The sequence below is a fragment of the Myotis lucifugus genome, unplaced genomic scaffold (assembly GCF_000147115.1).
Source record: "Myotis lucifugus unplaced genomic scaffold, Myoluc2.0 scaffold_108, whole genome shotgun sequence".
Classification (NCBI taxonomy): domain Eukaryota; kingdom Metazoa; phylum Chordata; class Mammalia; order Chiroptera; family Vespertilionidae; genus Myotis; species Myotis lucifugus.
Window position 1 is genome coordinate 262,419 of NW_005871156.1, and position 21,582 is coordinate 284,000.

The 21,582-nt window shown below is 44.6% G+C and overlaps 1 protein-coding gene across 3 annotated transcripts in view; it reads left to right on the top strand.

The window, feature by feature from the left end:
- TGFA (transforming growth factor alpha) overlaps positions 1 to 21,582 on the top strand; it is a 95,395-nt gene that overhangs the window by 57,307 nt on the left and 16,506 nt on the right. For all 3 annotated transcript variants that reach the window (XM_014459371.2, XM_006092949.3, XM_014459370.2), the window contains one exon: positions 16,720 to 16,840. In XM_014459371.2, coding sequence (XP_014314857.1) covers positions 16,720 to 16,840 — 121 coding nt within the window. The remainder of the gene's footprint in view (positions 1 to 16,719; positions 16,841 to 21,582) is intronic.

Here is a 21,582-nt window from a genome sequence, read left to right on the forward strand (position 1 = left end):
TATTTTTGCTATGTTGTCTGAGGGCAAAATATAGACCTTCTCCATTTGCAGGAAATATCTCAAAGATGGGTGCACACAAAAAAGATCTACTTCAGTGGGCAGTAAAAAGCAACGGCTTCCTGACTTTGCAGGCTAGGAAATACAGGCTCAGGACACATTAATTGGGAGACTTTGCAATGTGAGCTTTTGCCTTTCAGATACTATCTCCTTGACACCTGGGAGAGTAGACGATCAATTCCAGGAGGAGGCAGTGTGGTTGTGAATTGTGACTTCTTGTTGAAGGGTACGATGTTGACCGTCTTTCTGAGACATGATGGAGAATGGCCATGGCAGCCACCCAAATTGGGTTGTTGCCTATGTAAACATTATATACAGAAAACTATGATCATGGCCTATAAAGATTCCAGCAAGAGAGACTATAGCATGTAAAGACAGGGAAGTAAGTACATGTTTGGCAAGAGAGCCACCCAGCTGATCAGTTGTCCTTAAACAGAAATGTGCTGGAGAGAAAGAGAAAGACAAAAGGTTGTAAAGCCAGATACTATGGAGAGAGTGGCCAGTGCAGTTTGAAAACTAAGCAGCATTCAGCCCTCTTGGATTTACTCTCAATTCTGTTACAATCCTGAATTTATTTTTAAATTTCACAAACCATTAAAGAAGGCCATGGAGTTATGTTTATCAACTTAGGAAAGGAGAGCTTAAATTAAGAAAAAAAACAGTAATAATGTAAAACACAGCATTACTATAAATAATTCTTAAGACCCTGGATAACTATATATTTTGAGTTCACATTAGGGGCAGTGAGTAGATTAAATTTGAAATTTTTAATCAAGTTTACATCTTGTGGGCTTGCTAAGGAAATGTTTTTGAAAAACTGAAATACATGGATGAGTCCAGTGAGCTGAATGGCCAATTCCAAGACTCTGTGGGCACTGGAGACTTGGTGGGAAGGAGTATCATTGGGATAAGTCACTGGGAGAACATGCCTTGTTCTGGAGTACATTGATTGTAGCCGGCTTACTTACATAAAAGCAACCTTGTTGGAAGCCCACAAAATCAGCAAGAAAGCTGGAGAATGGAACTTGGAAATGAACAGTAACCCAGGTGGATCCAGGGAGCGAGGAAATGGGAATTAGAGAGCCCACTTCAGAACAGGAACTGTGCTCAACATGCCACAGTGGTCATGCATGAACTCCACCCACATCATCTCTTTGTCTTCTCAAGATTCAAATTTTAGGGAGAGAGGAGGTAAGGGAGGGTGGGGCATCGTATTGTGGCTGTAAACCCATGGTGGAAAGGTAATTTTTTAAAAAATCTGGGAGCTCTTAGGAGGGGGAAATGTTTGCCAGGCAGCCCTAAATTGTTGAGCACAAGCTAAACAGGGATGCGGATATTTGGTTCAAGCGGAAAAAGAGGAACTATCAAAAGTAATATTATCCTGGATCCATTCTGTGGATAGATGGCTTATCCAAGTAATTAATACTGTCGGGATCCTGATTGCAAAGTAGTCATAAGGATAGAATGTGGTTTGACAGCAAATGTCAGATTGGTACCTTTTCTGGAAACCTTAGCATGCCACAAATTGAGCACCTAAAAAATTCCTTACATACCTGTTGGCTGAGGTAGAGAGGGCAACAGGGACACCTGCTTTTTTGAATGCAGCCTTACTAATACGGTGATATCTGTATGTATCACTTTAAAGTTTGTAACAGCAAAAGAAAGAAACACTAGGCATAGTTCAACTTCAGAAAAGCACTGTCTACAAAGATTCAGAGAGATAAAAACAGATGTGATCCCATGAGTAGGATTCTAAAAGGGAATATGGCTTGGGGAGGTCGGAAGGCTATACTTTTGGTTTCCAATTTGTACTCAGGGTGCATGAGAAAGACAAAGAATAAACATTTAAAGAGACTCAATTACATCTGTAGAGGGAGATCTCTGGTGTACCATTTAAGGAGTAATGCAGAGAAGATCAGAAGAAAGACATGTCCCAAGAGGTAGAACAGCCCTACTGAATAGCACTTTGTTGAGTGAACAAGCAGGTTGGTGCCTCCCTGGGAGAAGGTGTTGCTCTGCAGACTGGCAGATGTTTAGAGAATGTCAGGAAAACCAAAAGGACGGAAGAAACTGAGGGGTGACCACATGAATATTGAACACACACACACACACACACACACACACACACACGCAAGCTTTTTAAAGCTATATTTGGGAACAAACACGTAAAAAAAAAGGAAGGAATAAGTTCATTCCTTGGAACAGATGGAACAATGTTAGTGCAGAACCAGGAAAAGATTAGGACTATGATTTTGTTTTTATATTTTCTGTCAAGAAGGAGCTTCAAACAAGAGGAAATAAAACATAGTAAATAAGAAATAGGTCTTCTAGTAAAAGACCACCTAATGCCATAAATTAATTTTCAAGGGTACAGATGAATTATAACTCAGTATTCTAAGGAAGCTTGTAGCAAAAAAAAAAATCTTTCTATCCTTGCTGGTAATTCTTTTTTTTTTCCTTTTCTTTTTTCTATTCTTTATTGTTTAAAGTATTACATATAGTATTGCTGGTAATTCTTAAGAAATAATAACAAATATAAAAAATGCTCAGAGAGTGGAAAAAGACAAATATGTTTCTGACTTTAAATAAGGAAAAAAAACCTGAAGATTCTTTAGAATATAGATAAAACTTAATGACACTCCCAGGAAAACTCTAGACCAAATTATTACAGCAGATAGAGAATGAATATTTGGGCCCCTGAGTGAATTCACCAGAAAGAGTCATAACTTTATTTCTTTTTAAGTGTTACAGGACTGGTGAGGGAAATGCTGCCAGGGTAATGCTATCACGACAAGACAATAAGATTTCAGGAAGGAACATGACAAAATCAAAGTAGGCAGTAAAACAAAATGGAGAAATAGGAGTTAAAAAGGGTGACTCGCAGTGAGATGGAACAACAGTGACCTTGAATGAACGACCCCCAAGTATACCCTATACAGGTTCACCTGTTAGCTCTGGGGAAGGGCAGGATGTTTTTAACCAGGGCATCCTCAGAAAATGTTCACCGATGTATCCATTGTATTCATGTTGACCTGGGAGGGGGCCTGTCGGGTGTACCAGTGGGATTGTCCTCCTTTCCTCAGAGAATTTTATGAGCAAATTGAGGAAAGATATAGAAGACAGATTTATGAAATGGAGAGGTGACAACGCCCAGAATGATAGCTGAAAGTGTTGTTGAATGGTAGAATATGCAAAAGTATTGAGCTAGAGTGATAGATTGAAGCCAACCAACCAGTTAAATTGAACAATGACACATTTAACAGTATTTAGGTTAAGAATAATGATTTCATTAGGAAGGATATGAGGCCAAGTTTGACAATAGTTTATGTGAAGAAAAGTTAGAGGCTGCAGTTGACCACAAGCTTACATAATCCAACCGCATTCCAGAACTGCTAGAAAAATTTATGGAGAATTAAGTTACAATAGTGTAGAAATCAACTCATAGGAGATGAGTTTTAGTGTGGGCTCAGAGGTCACACTGCCTGTTTTCGGATTTCCTCTCTGCCTCTTTCTAGTGCTGTGCCTTTGGGCAAGGGCCAAGGCCCTAAACCTCTCTGAACCTGTACTTCTCATCTGTAAAATGGGTAGAATAATAGAATTATGTCATAGGGATTTTATAATTAATTTTATAATTAATTTGGATGGTCCGTGTAAAACTCTCAGCACAGAGGCCAACACCTAAAGCATTGGTCAATGTTTTTATTATTGGCGTTTCATTGTAACATTCTAGTTACTGTTTTAAGAAGGTCAGAATCTGCCCGGCTCAGTGGTTGAGTGTCAACCTATGAACCAGGAGATCATGGTTCGATTCCTGTTCAGGGTACATGCCCAGGTTGTGGGCACGATCCCCAGTAGGGGGAGTGCAGGAGGCAGTTGATCAACAATTCTTATCATTGATGTTTCTATCTCTCTCTCCCTCTCCCTTCCTCTCTGAAACCAATAAAAATATATTTTTTTAAAAGTCAGATCTATCCTGAAGTGTCAAGTTTATAGACTCTCTTGCTTAAAGAGGTTGTGTAGGAACTTGGAGCACATATTTGTTATGTATTGCTGTATAACAAATTACTCCAAAATTTAGCAGCTTAAATTAATAAGCATTTATCTCATATATTCTGAGAGTCAGGAATTCAGAAGCAGCTTATCTGGGAGGTCTGGTCCAGGATCTCTCATAGCGGCTGCTGTCAATATGTCAACTGGGGCTGCAGTGTCACCTCAAGCCTTTACTGGGAGCCAGATAATGGCTCACTCACACAACTTTGGGCTGAAGGCCTGTGTTTTGCCACATGGACCTCTCCACTGAGTATCTTCATGACCTGGCAACTAGCTTCCCCCAGCGTGAGTGATCCAAGAGAGAGAGCAAGTAAGGCAGAAGGTGCAGTGCCTTTTGTGACCTAGCCGGAGTCACATACCATCCATATTCTATCCATAACAGAGACCAACCCTGAGACAGTGTGGGAAGGGACTTCACAAGGCCATGGATACCTGGAGGCAGGGATCGCTGGGAGCCATCGTGGAGGCTGGCTCTTACAGGGAGGATATCACCACAGGGACTCAGATTTGGTGGCTGACAGCAGATACATGAAAGGACCATTGTACAGACCAGGAAGACTTACTCTGTGTGGCTTCCAAAAACAGAATTCAAGCCAATTGCCAGAGATTTCTTTAGAGCTTCATTTATATTATTTTACTTTTGATGGGGAAAAAATGTTTCAGCAAAATATAAGGTCTCTGTTCCTGAACCAGTATGGCTTAGAGAAACTATTGACCTTGATTTTGGGGGGGGGGCGGGGGGATCCTATAATATTTCTCCTTTTAAGAACAAAGTTCTGATGTGGTGGGTTTACACTTAGGCCACGGGTTTTAAACCAGGAATTCCCAACTTTTCATGAGGCAAAGCCTTCAGATCATGGAAGGAGCAGGAACGTGGGCACTGAGTTTTCTCTTTGGGAATCCCAGCAGACCTTGGAGAGAGGGATGAGGATGCAGCTCTGGGGGATGTTGGCCAGGTCGGGCTCACATCCACCAGGGGAAACCAGCCTACAATGTGAACATATGCAAAGGACTGCTGACACTGGGCTGGGGGTTCCCATGTAGAGAACTGAGGATGCACTCATGTTTAAAACAGCCAAGGAGAAAGTTTTTAAATGGTTGGTGGATGTGGTGAGGTGCTGTATATTGGTCACCCTGTATACATATAATGTAGGAAATGCCTAGAAGAGAATGAAGTTCTTCCGGGAACATGAAGGGAGACCGTAGCATACCACTTTTACTCCTCCTTTCTCCCATCTGCCCTTGGACGCCCATTGATCTGAGTGACCACTGCAATATGAAACTTTTCCTAATCTTATATCAGTACTCGAAGCTCTGAGGAATTTCTGCCACTGGATGTACAGATACAATTCATCCTGCCCCAATGCAGTGACCACTCCTCTAGGAGGTGAAGAGCCCAACCTTGGAAGGCCAGGGTATGGGAGTGAGGGCAGGCCATGTGGCAGTGGAACTGGGGGAGGTATATCTGGAGCCTATTAGTGCCCCAGGAAAAGACACCAGTCAGGGCTACACTGAGTAATGAACTCAGCTCTTACTCCTGACATGGCATGGGTGCCGGGCAAACAAAGGAAGGAAAGAAAAAAAAAACCACCTTCTGACCCAAAGATACAACCCTCTGTGTATTTGCTTAGTCTCCTGCTTCTACCAAACAGATTCTTTACCTACTGAAAGTCTTTTCTATCTCTATTTGGGCCCAAAATATTGAACAGGATCCCACAGTCTCTGATGGAACCTCCCTAACTCCCAATCATACTTGACCCAGTAGATTACCCTAGGACTCTCATCACGGACTTCCACCTTGTGGTTAAAGAAAAACCTACAGCTAGTTTTATTATACTCCTTTGTAAATAATCTGTTTTTATTTTCACCTCGATGCTTATGAGACTTTTTCTTTGTAATGAAAACTTGTCTAGTTACATGGAAAGTCAATGTTTTCAGTCTTAAGGAAAGTCTTTTTCAGCTTAAGAAAGTTCTTTTTAATTATTTCTTTGATAACGATGTGAACCTTAGTTTGCTTTCTTTTCTTCTTTTGGCATTATTATTATCTGTATATTGGATCATTTTGTTCTGTTTTTCAGATTTCCTTTTCTCCTCATGATTTTTGTCTTTGTGTCCTCCTGCGTTTGGGGAGAAATTTCCCAAGTCATTTTTTTTTTCATTTCACTGATTTGATTTACTGTAATAACCAATCGGTTGCTCATAGGTCCATTGTGAATTCAAAACTGGTTGCCATATTTTTTCATTTCCTTGCAGCATTTCATAGATGCAATGTCAACTTCTGTCTTGAAGACACAAATTAGGGATTATCCAACATCTCCCATTTCTTAGGAGTAGAGAAAGTTATTGAAATGCCTCAAGAATGTTCTTATATAATGAATCTTTTCATGTGGTCAGTAATTTCTTGCATCATCATTACAAAGACAAAGCAGTAACATGATTTATCTTACCTAGATTTAATTCTAGATTCCTAAAAGACCACTCTTTTATAAAACTACAGCTAGATCTGTGAGTAAAACAATAAGAAGAAAAAGTAGTTTAAACAGTCAAGTTTATAATGTGAGGTTTTAATTTTAATGATGTTTATTTTCAAACTCTAAAATGTTCATTTTATAATGTTTGGAAAATTATAAAAGAAAAAATAATTGCCCATATCCCACCACACTCTACATCTCAGTGTTTTTCCTCTGGAAGATAATCTTAACTAAAGGGCAGCCAAAAGTCATCAATATAAAACTCAAATGAAAAAGGAAGAGTCATATTTTTGTCATGGGACAAAGTCCCAGTCACAAACTCACAGCAGTGTTTTTAAGGGTACTGAGCTTTGCCAGAAATTTACTTCTGGATACCTCAGTTTCCTTGCTTCAGATGAAGAGATCCTTCATCCATGCAGACTACAACCGCAGACTATAAATGAAAAAGGCATCTGTCAAAAGTTCTGAGAGCATAGATTGTTCTAGAAAAACAATTGTCCCGGTAGTGCTTACATGTATTTAGTGTAGAGTGTTTGAAGGGATTATGGTTCAAAGACTCAACAAGAGGAAGTATTTTTTCCTAAGGGTAAATTAAGGGTTTCCTGCCAAAAACTTCACCTAACAATTTTTATATTAATAAAAAAGAAGAACAGAGACACTCAGATTCTGCAAAGCCAGGTAGCCCTGGGCTCCAACGGGGTTCTTCCTCCAACAAAGCCAAACCAGAATTCCCCGTCCAGCAGGACTTGGCTCCAGTTCCCAGAGCCGTTCACGTTCTGGTTCAACACTGGCTGATGAGAGCCAAACATAGATATCCTTGTTTACTTTGTAAATAGAAATTTGAAGTGAATTATTTTCAAAATGCCGGTTGACACCCAAGAGGATGTAATTAGAATAAGGGACTTTCTGGTTTGAAGATACAAAAGAAAGAAATGATCTGTCTCTTTGAAATGAAATTATTAAATAGTAAAAGAGAGAGAGGAGGTTTGGTTTTAAGTCTTCAAAGCAAAATCATGACCTGCAATTTTCTTAATTGTTTTTGGGGGGTTGGGGGAGTCTTAAAATTACTAAGGCCAAAGCAGGGATAGAAGGAGCAACCTGGGAGCTAGAGAGTGGGTTCATGAGGAGGAAGAGGAGCTCAGTAGGGAGGAAGCAGTCATCTGTGTCTGGTTCATTTCCCTTCTATTTCCATCCCATTTTAACCTATGATGGATCTAGAATGCAGTTTGGGGGCTACCTGGGGTATTTCACATGTGCCTCTCCCTTCCTCATGCCCCTTGAGGGAGGAAGTAGTGTTATTGGTTGAGAGCTGGGTGCAGGTAAGAAGCCAAGTTGAAAGCCATGTATGCTTTGCATCTTTAGATGAATTATGCCCGGATTCTGGTTTTATCCCATACAACACATGATTTCACTGAGATTTTAGATTCCTAAAGTCTCTACTAATTAAAGCCATTTTGCCTTGGGACTTTTAGCTCTTAATTCTAAAATAGCCCTGAGAATTTCCTGGTAATTTCTAATTTTTTTATGGTGCCCATAAGGATTTCTTAACCCTCAACTCATTCATTCATATTATCTCTCTCTCTCTCTCACACACACACACACACACACACACACACACACACACACACACCCTCTGAGGTGACAAGGTGATGTATTAGAAAGAGCAAGATCTTTAGAGACAGGCAACCATGAGTTCTGGTTTCGGTTCTGCCATTTACTAACTTAGCAGCACTGACAGCCTCAACTCCCTGGGCTTCACTTCCATCCGTAAGACAGGGATAGCAATGGCTACCTCACAGGATTTTTGTGAGGATTAAGTGGAATTCTCTATATACCGGTCAAATGCTAGGCATAGTGCTTGCAGTTAGTAGACAATTTATTAATAGTAACTATTATTCATCATAATAATAATCAGCAGCAGCAGAGTCCGGAAACTCAGAAAATCCACATTGGGTTAAAAGCTCTTAAGTTCTTTAGTTGGAATATGAACCTAGCCAAGTATATCTATGTTCATGTTACCTGATTATCTCCTCCCTGTAGGACTAGTAAAAAGTACCAAAGGTGATGCAAATGCTGCCTTTGCCTTCAAACTAAGCACATGCAGGATGAACCCTGTTGCGGTCAAATACCACTGGTGACTTTCTCTCTAAATGTGTATCTATTTCCCCATCACACACACATGCTGTGTCACTAATAACCATACCTTTGTAGGAGAGGAGAAAATATGTTGTCTGCTTCTTTACTGATACCTTTCTTTCAATATGGTTCCCTACCATCCTATACCCCTTGGGTTTTATCCAAGGAGAAATGACCAGAGGGAATTAAATTAACTCAGATGTGGCTTTTTGTTTAATGCTGCAAAAGCAATTCAAGAGTCTGTTTGAGCACTGCTGTGAGCCAGAAGCCCCCAGTGTCTTGGTCATGAGTACCATGTAGCCCAAAGGTTGGGGGCTCTCCAGACCAGACTTTGTGGGAACCACCCTACTTGCAGCTACTCCTCAATTAACCATCATCCATAGACGTATAGAAATCTCTTTGTCATCTGTTTATGTTTTGCAGCCGCTGCTCCCTTGTGGGAATGATAAGTTCCATATGTACAGTTCCCCACTCCTCCCCCAGATAAAGCAATACTTCCTGTTTCTCCTAAAAGTGCCCCTTTCTGATGACCAGAAGCTGCCTAACAAGTGTTCCCCTTCCTCTGCCACATAATTTGTAGATTTTGATTACATGCCTTCCCATCATTTGTCTTCCTAGACTTGAATAGCATCCTGATTTTCTACAGCTCTTTATTCTCTTAAAATCAGAGAGAACTGAGATAAGATTCCAATTCTAGTACTTTCTAGCTACGTGTCTGTTGGCAAGGTTATCCAAGCTGTAGTTTTGTTTTCTCATCTGAAAAATAGAGACTGGTAATGCTGCCCCATAGGTTGGTTAGAGGTTTAATGTATTAGTACAGTATCCATGCCTGTAAGTGGAGGTAGAGGGGCCTAAAGCCAGTTTAAGATCAGGGTAAGGTTAAGGTCAAATAGGATCAGAATTAGCCAGTGTTTGAAAAGATTGCTGAAGAAATTAGTTACTCTGTGTTCAGGGATCAGGTTATAGAAAAAATATGTATTTTATAAGTATAGGAGTTACTCTCAGGAAATTGAGAATCTTGGGGTGAAGAATGGTAGTAACAAAAATGGCACTACCCTCCCCACCCTCATCAGGTGGGCGGCAAGAGGAATTGCAGCACTACGAGTTACTTTTCTCTTTCATTGCTTAACTAAAATGAATGTCCCTTCTCTCTTAAATGTTGGTACTGTGAAGCCAAACCGTTGTCAAATTGCTTTATATCTATTCTTTTTAAAGTACTCACTGTTCTTGATTTTAAGAGGGTATGAGTTGAGTGATTATATTTATCTCATTCTACCACTGCACACATCCCCAAAACAGTGAAATCGAGTTCTCCTTGTTGGTCGGTAGTCCTTGAGACTGAGACGAGTTTCCCACTCCTGCTATAAATGTAACTGGCATGACTTTTCTGCACTCTGCTGACTTCCACTGGTCATTTGAAAACTGCCCCCTTGCTCTCTGCCCTCTCACACAGCCTCGGGAAATGCCCTTATTGATTAGCTTTCTTGACAGGCATTCCCCTCTGTGCTAAAGGTCAGTATGTTGCCACACTTGGTACTGACAATGCTCTTCCTCTTTGGGATCATTTGTAAAACTTCTCAGAGTTCTTATTGACAACCCTCCTCCCCCAAATGCCCGGGGACCAGGGTGCCTGCTCACCAGTTGCTATCTGGAGAGGATGCTGTACCATTGGCTTAGCACTTCCACCACCCTGGGTGGTACCCCTCTGTACCAGCCTTTTCTTCACACGCTGGCCAGTTGTGAAGGTTTGTGCATTGTCTCCCGTGAGCTTGGAGTTCCATCCCTGTAGAATGGGCCACTGGTGGCCTGAAGTGAGCCTTCCCCATCCCAGAACTGAGCCTAGCACTATGTGTGATTCTAGCCTGGCCCTGCGGTAGAATGGAGGCCTTGGTACCTGGGAGCTTCAAAGAGTAGATGTCAGCTGTGTACACTCCCCTACTGTCACCAGGGGCTGCTTGCTGACTCCCATCTTTGTTAAGTTAATCTACTGCCTTTTCTCCTAGACATTCCAGCAACATTCATTGGCTTTGCCTTTGTAGTGTCTAAGAGAGAAATTATTCAGTCCAAGGTCAAAAACCTTGGCTGAGAGTTCCTACTACAAAGCCAGGCGTCGTTATTAAATTGTCAGGAAATTATGAGAAAGTTAGTCATGACATTTGAGGAAGTAATGAAATGGCTATAAATGATGTAAGCTTCCTAACGGACTAACATGTTTGCAACTTCTGACATCTAGAGAAGAGAGTGAGGAGCCGCGGCCTCAGCTGGCCGCCATCCACCAGCCCAGCAGAAAGTCCAATTAGGGCTGCTTTGAAAAGGAGGTGACTGTACTTGGTGGTGTGGATGCAGTTCCCTGGGGAGCAAGGCTATCGGAAGGAGCTGTCCAGATGGCTGCCTCCCCAGCCCTTCTGAACTGGAGAGACCCCTCCTATGAATTGATTCCATGGTTTCCCTGCCCCTTGATTGCTATTCCAGACCCTTTTTCCCATGAGTGAAGCTGGGCCCCAGCCCTATTAGTGGGTCCGTGGTCTCTGGCCATAGATTTTCACAGCTTCCCCAGGAAACAGTGGTGTCTACAAAACATGCGTTTGGTTAACATGTTCGAGGCCTCTTGTAAATTTCAAAACAACAGGAACTGAGCCGCTTTGAAAAACTCTCGCTGCCGATGGGCTCAGTATGAGGTCTTTTCTGAAAACCGGAACATTTGAGTTTCCAATACGCCCCGAGTGCTCATCAGACTTGGTGCCTGGAGCAGCCGAGTGCAGGGGCCAGAGCCCTGGGGAATGGGGCCAGCTCTTCCCTCTGTCTGGACTTCCTGGGGGCCTCGGAGTTTCCCCATTGACTTTCACTGCCTTCCTTTTCTAAGTCAGGGTTTTTCCCCTTTGAGGTGTCTAGGCCTTTCCTTGCTTCACTTGATATTTCCTGGAGTTTTGAGAAAGAAAAATTAAGAAGGAGAGAGGAAAAGAGTGGAGGAAGGTAGAGAAAATATAGGGAGAGGGAGGAAAAAAGAGACAGAGAGGCTGAAAGAGTCATTCTTTGGGAAGATGCTGGGAATTTGGGGATTTCCTTGTAAAGGTCATTGTTACCTAAGTTACTGAGCAAATCCACAGTGACCACCTACCCTGTCTGGATTCATGAGACACTGTAAGGACAGCACCTGGCACTCAAAGTGATAACCCTCTCCTCCCCTCCTCAACTTCCCCAGAGTCTCATTCCTCCTGGGCTTCCTGAAGCTTCTGGGAACATCAGTAGGATGGTTTTGTCTGCCTGGCCTGACCATGCTGCGGTGTGCATTTCCTTTGCCTAGTCTGGTGCTATCCGAGACAAACCCCTTTAAAAGCCCCAAAACAAGAACAGTCACTCCCCCCTCATTGTGACGTGGTCTGCACTTTGCACAGAGCTTTTAGGTGCATTAGTCCACGAGGCTATCCACGAGCGCCCCGATGCCACCCCTTGTCTGTGGCTGGCTCACCCTGAGGCAGCAGTCAGAGCAGAGGCCAGAATGTGGCTCACTCTTGGAACTGCTGTCGGTCCTCTCCTCCCTGTCCACATCCCCCAAAGCTGCAGAATGTGCTTTGGAAACAGGACCCGCCCTTCACATCACACACATTAAACTTCTCCGGGTTAGAGGCCAGGACCGCACCCTTTGCGGAGTCTTGAACTAAACGCTCCCTTTTAAGATGTTTGTGGTTATAGCAGGGGAGAGAAAGACATGTAGCAGAATAGGAACAGTTAAGTTGCCATGAGTGAGTGCATTGTGTACTTACACATTTCTAGGTGGTAGATTAGAGATGAAATGTATCCTCTAAGATGTTGGGTGTTTTTGTTTTTTTTTATTCCACACTGCCATTTACAAAAGGTTTTCTACAGCGATTCCTTTGTAATCAGGAAAAAGATTTTAAAAATCAAGTGAGCATGCTCATCGGCTAGCATCGAGCTCCCTCGGTCCCTCAGCACCTTTGGTTGCGTCAGACAGATGAGATTGTAGAGGACTAGGAGCCCCCGTCCTCGCCTGGTCTGTGACTGCAGAGAGCAAAATCAGCACGTTAACTGCTGTTGCTGTGACGGTGGCATGGAGTGTCCTCGTCCGCTGGCCTCTTTGGCTTCTTAGTGAGCTGTGTGAAGGACGGAGATGGCTTCCATTGGCGGATGCCTCTGCATTGTCTTTGGGAGATGGTGAAGGATGTCATTCACCACGGCACATGAAGTCCCCTTCCGAAGCAGCCACAGAAGAGATAGTTGCTCTCTGACCATAGACTTGGGCAAAGCTGAGCCGGTCCTGCCCATGCAATATGGATACATTTCTATCTAATGCACTGTATGCGTCCTTGCTTAGACTGCGAGGGGCCACAGAGCTGGATCCACCACTCAGCTTCGGCACACGCATGTGATTTTCTGATGCTTGTCTTTGTGCATGGCCTGATACCTACCTTTATTTTCCTTTGCCCATTTATCTTCATTCCTTTCTCACTACCTGTGTCTGTCTCTGTTTCTTCCTCTCTTCCCCCTCCCTCCCCTTCTTTGCCTCTTTATATGCCTCTCTCCCTCTGTTGTCTCTGTGCCTATCTCCCTCCTTCCCTCCTTCCTTCCTTTTCCCCTTCCTGTGTGTGTCTCTCCTTCTCTGTCTTCCTCTCTCTCTCCCCCTCTCATACACGCGTGCACGCACACACACATGCACACACTCATACACCTTTCCCATCTGCATCCTCTTTTTATGGTAGCATTTTTATAAAGCCTCCTCAAATCATTAATGAGAAGAGGCAAAATATCCATCTATATATATATATGAAGCTAATATGCAAAGTGTCCCCATGGGAGTTTGACCGGGAGACCGGGAGTTCTATAGCTTGCTATTACGTGTGCTGACCACCAGGGGACGGCACGGAATGAAGAAAGGCGCCTGTCAGCAGCCAGAAGCCAGGGAAGGGAGGCCCCGGCCAGCAGCCGGAAGGCCCCAATTGGCCCTGATCGCCCAGGCCTAGGGACCCTACCTGTGCACAAATTACGTGCACCGGGCCTCTAGTAAATACATAAGACAATGACAGTGAGCCTACTCCTCACCAGTTTGGAGAGCAGTGCTCCCAAAAGATGGATCCAGAAGTTTTCTTTCAGGATATTCTATTGAGCTGACACTTGACCGCAAAAGAACTTGAGCAGGTTCAGGCTTTCGTGCTACAGGAGTTTGAATTGCTGGAAGATGATCAGCTCCTAAAAGGATGCCTTTAGGAACCCCTGTCATTTTTGTCTCTAAGAGGCCTTTGTCTCCACCTTTTTTTTTTGTTTTTTGTTACTGTTGTTTCCTGTGTAATACAAGCCTGTGTCTCAAACAATAATGAATTTCCCGGAGGGCAAACGGTACTGTACATGAAATCTATCTCAAACCTGACTTTTAAAAAAGCATCTGGAGAGCATGCCTCACAGATTCCTGGGCCCCACCCAAAGATCCTAATTCAGTAGGTCTGGTGTGGGGCCCAGGAACTTGGCTTCCTAACAAGCTTCGGAAGGTGAAGCTGCTGGTCGACAGAGCACACTTTGAAGAGTCCAGCTCCAAGTCCTGGCAAGGGACGCCCTCCAGCCACGCGGAGGTGGTTGTCTAAATGGCCTTTTGTAGAGCTTATCAAAAGCCTTTTTTAAGGTCTAAATCGAATCAGATTCGCTAGTCTCTAGCCCCTTCATCTTGCCACGTTCACTCCATGACAAGTTTAGTAAGCACAGAGGAGCCAGTTATGTGAATTACAGCAGACCTTTCCAGTGTCTACTCTCAGCTAGTGCCCAGCCTTTTATCAACCACCCAAGGCTGGGACTTGCAGGTAACTGATCGGCCAAGGCAGTTGGCCCTCGTGTCCTGCAGGCTGCTGCTGGACAGGGACGTGCTGCTACCAGGAGGAGCAAGGCCGGACGGCAGCCCTGGGTGGACATCTCCACCTGGCTTTGGGCTTCCTGTTTTGTCCTCACATGTGAAAGTAGCTATCCTTAAGGGCTAAAGGGGACATTTGGACTTTTAGTCACACTATACTGAATTTATGGAGGGAGAGGGGGATTATGTATTAGAGTTGGGGGCGGGGGTCTTATCACATATAGGACTTCATTAGCATCTTGGGTTGTCAGTGATGGTAACAGCAACACTAACAGGTGAGTGATGTGTAACAGGCAGTTGAGTACAGTATGGATCAAGCTTTGTCTCATTCAGTCTCAGAGCCACCCGTAAGGCAGGTGGAGTCCCCATCTTGTAGAGTCCCAAGCAGGCTGGAAAAGATCAAGTACTTCCTCCAGGTCGCAGAGGCAGGATTCAAACCTGTGCCTCTCTTTCTCCACTAAATCTCTCTCACCTTCTGCATCAAGGATTCTGTTGTAGTTTGAGCCTCTGCTTTTTCCACTGGAATTATGAGATTTCCAAAATTGATACTTCTAGAAGCCATTCATGAATAGAAAGGCAGCAATGTGACATTAATACTCAGTGGTGGTCTAGAACCCCACGATATGAAATGATCTGCCTTTTCTCAAAGAGCAAGAGCTCCAAGAACATTTTTTCCAAAAAATGAGTGGGAAAGACCCACTCCCCAAGTACCCAGAACACAAGCATAAGAGGACCTTTTGAAAGAAGCAACAGAAGCCATCTACCATGTCATCTTGAAATAGCTACCTATCTCACAGGTTATGTGGACAAAACGAGGCTATTGGAGTCTAATTCGATAAATCCAAAGTGATGCCCTTTGGGCTGGTCCATTGGTATGTTCATGTGTTTTTCCTTACAGTGCCCCTGGCTGGCTATTTTTATTCCTTCCTGAAAGCCAAGGAAGGAAAACCCTGAAAGGTTTGGTAATGCCCCTGGCTCTTTTTTTTTAAGTCTTTTTTTTTTAATTGATTTCAGAGAGGAAGGGAGAGGGATAGATAGAAACATCAATGAAAGAGAATCATTGATTGGCTGCCTCCCGCACGCCCCCCACTGAGGGGGATGGAGCTCGAAACCCAGGCATGTGCCCTTGGCCGGAATCGAACCTGGGACCCTTCAGTCCGCAGGCCAACACTCTATCCACTGAGCCAAACCAGCTAGGGCTGCCCCTGGCCCTTGAGAGTTATGGGTGTCAGGGCTGTGAGTAGGACCGGTCTTGCCCCCAACTCTGTTCTCTTTCCCTCCCCGCCCCCCTCAAAGCTTTCCCATTACTGTCTGTGCTGCTCCCAGGTGGACTTCTGTGCCTAAGTCATCTTCATGGCATAATCACCCATGCCCACCACCTGAGAATCCCTGCTACCATTTGCATGTATACCCTTTCTAGCCTTTATGTTTGTTTCAGCACAATCATACTATACAGACCATCTTGAAAATGCACCTAATTTCCAATAATGTATCATGAACATCTTTTTATATCAGTAATGGTTATCTAGTACTCTTTTGTACCTCTCTTCTGGTTTCTTGTGCTTAAAACAAATTTTTATGAAGGCTATCTTTAAAATTTGGTCACTGTTGCCCGGCCAGTGTGACTCAGTGGTTGAGCATCTACCCATGAGCCAGGAGGTCACGGTTGGATTCCTGGTCAAGGCACATGCCTGTGTTGCAGGCTCGATCCCTAGTAGGGGGGCATGCAGGAGGCAGCCAATCAATGATTCTCTCTCAGCACTGATATTTCTATCTCTCTCTCCCTCTCTCTTCCTCCCTGAAATCAATATTTTTAATTGTAAAAATAAAATTAAAAATGGTCACTGTCACTTTGCAAAGCAAAATTGGGGTAGTAGGCTTTAAATAGTAAAATGGCTCTGGTGTCTCTGACTCACACAGAATCTGGTGGGGAGGTTGTTTTGTTTTCTACAAAGGTAAATAAATAAAGCCCTGCTGGCAGGCACACGATGTAGAAGGCACTAGCCCTGGACTGGCTGGGAGAGAAGTGAGAGCTGTGGAGGGGATGCCGGTACGAACCAGAAATCCCAGCCGGCCCCTCCTGACCAGTGGGACCAGCAGGTATGCCTTCCTGTACTGTGGATCTGAGCCAAATGTCTTTTCTCTCCCCAGCAAATCCACCTATGGCCGCAGCTGTCGTGTCCTACTTTAATGATTGCCCGGATTCCCACAGTCAGTTCTGCTTCCATGGAACCTGCAGGTTTTTGGTGCAGGAGGACAAGCCAGCATGTGTGTAAGTGTCCCCTGGTGTCCTGGGGTTCTGGGGCGGGGGGCAGCCCGGCAAACGATTCAAAGAACATTTCCCTCCACGAGATTCCTGGAGCCTGACATGTTGGAGGGTCAAAACCCAGCTGGTGTAAAAGCCCAGTCCAGAGTTACTGAGGCAGAACCGCCTGGGAGCCGGGAGCCTGGTAATCTGCATTTTAACAAGCATCTCAAATAACTGCTACTCAGTTCAGCAAAGTCTGAAAATTCCTGGGTTCAAGTTTAATTCACAACATAGAAATGTTGGACGGCAAGGCACTGGGTTGGATCTTTAGAGTAGTCAGAGTCTCTAAGATGAGGTCTCTGCCCTGTAGCATCTTTACATGCAGCTAATAAAATAAGCAGAAGCACATGCAAAGGGTTAGTGCATATACGTGGCAACAGAACAAGGAAGAGCCTGGAAATAAAGACGCACGCCAGGGCACGGCGGTTTCCACACTAGGCTGAGCCCCCTGCAGCGGCTTCGTAAAGAATATCTGAGCCCCTCCCCAACCTCCTGAATCAGAATCTGTAGGAATGCGACCCGGGAGTCACATTAGTTAGGAGCCACCAGCCATGGTCAGCCGGACTGGGGAAGAAAGGCTCTGAGGAAAGCTTCCCAGACCAGGTGTTGGGGCTGTGCTGGTGGGGAGAACAGAGAGGTTACTCCAGGCTTGAGTGTCAGGGACCTGCTGTTACAGGTCAGAGCAGCTACAGCAGGGAGGAGATGAGGCTGAAGACGAAGGGGAGGCCAGGGCCTGTTGGAAATGAGCCTTTATTCTGTAGGCAGTGGGAGCCGTTGGTTTTGGAAAGGGATATTTTAAGAAAATTGATCTGTCCATACTAGAAAACTGTTAGGTGGCCTTATACCCAACATGGGCACTATTGATATTTGAGGCTGGATAATCCTTTGTTGTAGGGGCTGATCTGAGCATTGAAGGATGTTAGCAACATCCCTGGCCTCTACCGACCAGGTGCCAGCCAGTAGCACCACCACTTCACAGTCATGACAATCAAAAATGTCTCCAGATATTGCCAAATGCCCCGATGTGGGCGGCAAAACCACCCTTTCCCCCGTTAAGAACCACCCATCTATATGAAGTTACCATTCTAAAGGTTGAAAATGGTTGAAAGTCAGCAAATTCAACGTAATAGTTCCAGTAAATAATACTAAATGTTCATAAAAGCTAGCATTTGTTGAGCTTTTGTTCATGCCAGTCACCATTCTAATCACAATCTATGTGTTAACTCATGCAATCTTCATAATGATCTCGTGACGTAAGCACAGACAGGCTGAGTCCATAACCATGATGCTTAAGGATGTCAGATGTGCCCCAGACTCCTTCGCCCTCATTAGGGAAGCCCCACTCACCTTACTTGTCCCCCTGGAGTGAAGAGAGGCCCCAGTTTTGAGTGTTGTGTGACAGTGACAGTGTTGTGTCGCTGTGGTCATGTTGATTAGTTGAAGAGAATAAAGGGAGTAAGATTTTTTGAAAAAGAAAAGAAATATCAAATGCATTAGCCAGGAGAGCTGTGGCAGTAAGTGGTGGTAGGTAGGGCTTTCTGCTTCCTGAGGTGTGGCTGTGTGAACTGAGCAGGCCCCTTGGGGTGCCTCCGAGCCTCACCTGGAGAGGCACGCTGGCCACCTTCCTCCTGGAGGAAGGACTGTGTGAAGCTCCCAGGTCATGTCTACAGAGCTAGGAGCCCTTCCCACCCCATAAATACAAAGCACAATGATGATAATAGTCACAGTCATTATTCATTATTATCATTCTCATTAAGGTACACGGAGGGGCTCCTGGGGGACTGATGGGGTTGTTTTTGTTAGCAGCCTGGTCATTGTGGAAAAACACTGGCCCTGGAGGAAGTGTTGCCTCTTGGCCCAGATATCAGGAAAGCTCCCAGGACAGCAGGTAGAAGGCATTCTCCCCTCCAAGTACCCAATGCAGGACCTCAGGAGGCTGCCCCTGGCTGTGCATTGAGAAGATTATCTTCAGAGAGAGAGGGCAAGTCTTCGCTGAGTTCTGATCAATTGTGTCCAAAGCTCATTTTTTTCCTTCCCACTAGATAGGGGGGCGGGGGGCTGGTATAAACTTTCTGAGAGCTGGCAGGCTCCAGCCTGGGTCAGCAGTTAAGCCAAAGCGATAACCTCATGTGTAGCTCAGACCCCTAGCGCTGGAGGAAGCCTTCTCTTGTCCTCCTCAGTCTGGATCCCAAGCCCTGCTCTTGGCCCAGGGAGATACTTGTCCCTCACATTTACACACCATTACATTGCTGTCTCTTCTCCATTCACATTATAAATATTACTATGTAGTAATCTCTCAATAAAGGCCGTAGCTAGTGCCAGGCATGGCCACAGTACACCACATACAGTGGCTCATGGAGTCCTGACAGCTTCCCTTTCAAGTAGGGATTCTGGCTTTTATTTTATAAATGAGAAAACCGAGCCAGCACAGGGATTTTAAGCAACTTGCCCAGAGTCCCGGGCTTGTAAGTGGTAGAGCTGGGAACCAGGTGGTCAGTTCCAACCCGAAACCCACGTTTTCAGTCACTGCCCCGGAGCGCAAGCTGCCTCAGCCTCACAAAGTTCACCTGAGATCATGAAGCTCTTTGGTTTCCAGGAAAGGTGTTGGCACCTTCTCCCTGCAGGTAAACCTTCCTCCAGAGAAAGGCCGGAGTCACTTCCAAGCTGGTTGCCGTGACCACAGACTCCTAAGGAGTCCTTCCTGTGGGCCCAGTGTGGGGTCTATGGAAACAGCCAAGACAGTTTTGCAGTTTGGGAAAGCTGGCCTTCTGTGGGGAGGCGCAGCCGTGCAAGCAATGACCAGTTTCCCCACTGGATCTTGGTGGCACTCAGCCCACAGACATGGTTTATGTGGCAGGAAATGACAGCCCACGTTGTTCTTTGGTGGTTTTACTTAGTTGTCAGCATTTGGGAAGTCAGGTTTTACATCTCCATGCATAGGCCCAGCTTCTCTAAGTAAACACAGGGCTTGCCCTCTCCAGTTCTCCAGTCTCCACTTCTGTGCAACAGGAGCTTGTAAGCTCGGTGAGGACAGGACCACACCTTATACCTGTTGTATTTATAGTACCTAGAAGATGTTCTCATTAATCAATTCCCACTAGACCAGAATCTCAGCCCATACAGAGAAAGCAAAACATTCTGTCCCTGATCTTAAGACCTGCCCCAGCTTTGGGGCGCTGACAAACACATTCTGGTCAATAAAACTGACATACCTTGAAATAAGGCCTCATCTTTCATGGCCTTATAAAGAAAACCCACAGCGACCCAAGATCATATTCTCAAAAGAGGAAGTTCTTTCTATAGTACTGTCATCCTTAAGCTTTGTATTCCATAAGACCAATAAATAGTCTTTAGGTTTCCAGAGAATCTCAAATGACACCTCACACTAAACTATGAGGTCAAGCAAAGAAGTTCAAACAACTCAGATAGCCAAAGGTAGTGAAAGCTGGCCTTAAACATTTATGCTTCAGATGAACCCTAAATTTGTATTGTATGTCTCCCTTTAATAAAACTCTGCTGGTACCCAACCACATCAGGAAACAAGTGGGAAAAGAATTCCCAAGACAGTAAAGCCATAGAAATGCGAGCTCAGGACTCGCACATTATTTTCCCTGAGGCAGATTCCATACTGTTGGTCTGCTGCCTGCAGAAGCCTTCAAACAAAGGAAAACAGTTGAAGGAAGCCACCCAAGCGACACAACACGTTTTAAGGGTTCTCCTGTCAGCAGCCAGTGGCAACTAGTTTGAAGGTTAAAGTTTCTCACCTGTTCAAAACAGCTCCTCCTTCCTCCGTGACTGAATTCCCTGACAGCTTTCCCACAGCAAAGTGTGAAAACAAAGCCCTGTCGGCCAAGGAAAACATTCCATATGACCCGGCCACAGCACATTCCAGTGGGACCTGAACAGAGTCACACCAGAGAAAAGTGATTGCCCGTGTGACCAGGAACACACCTCCCAGGAGACCAGGGTTGAGAGGTTTACTTGGTGCTTGAGCCACTTTATGTAGATCAGTTCTCACTTCAACAGCCAGCAGGTGGTGGGCCTCCGGGTTAAGAAGTTATGACATCACTACCATCCACATGTCTGGAGAAAGTGTATGTCCTCATTCTCTGTCTACTCCGCCAGAAGCAGATACTGAGGGTCACACACCAGGAGGGATAGCACAGCAGTTAAAGGCACAGATTTGAAGGTCAGACAGACCTGAGTCTCAAGTGACTTAGCCCCATTAAGCCTCAGTTTCTTTGTGTATAAAATGGGGACATTAGTACTTCACAGGATTGTGATGAGGACCCAGTGACCATAATGCAGATAGAGCTATTGCTGTTCAAGACAAGAGACATTAACAAAACAGCCAAGGCTATTTAAAGTGATTTGTTTCTCAGTCTCTCTAGCCACGTTTCCCTTTAAAATATTTTTATTGATTTCAAGAGGAAGGGAGAAGGAGAGATAGAAACATCAATGATGAGAGAGAATCACTCATTGGCTGCCTTCTGCACACCCTCTACTGAGGATTGAGCCTGTAACCCAGGCATGCACCCTTAACCAGAATGAAACCTGGGACCCTTCAGTCTGCAGGCTGATGCTCTATCCACTGAGCCAAACCGACTAGGGCTCAAGCCACATTTCAAGCACCCAATACCTCTAGAGGCTGATGTGCTAGACATCATAGATAGAGACTGTTGCCATCATCTCAGAAAGTTCTATGA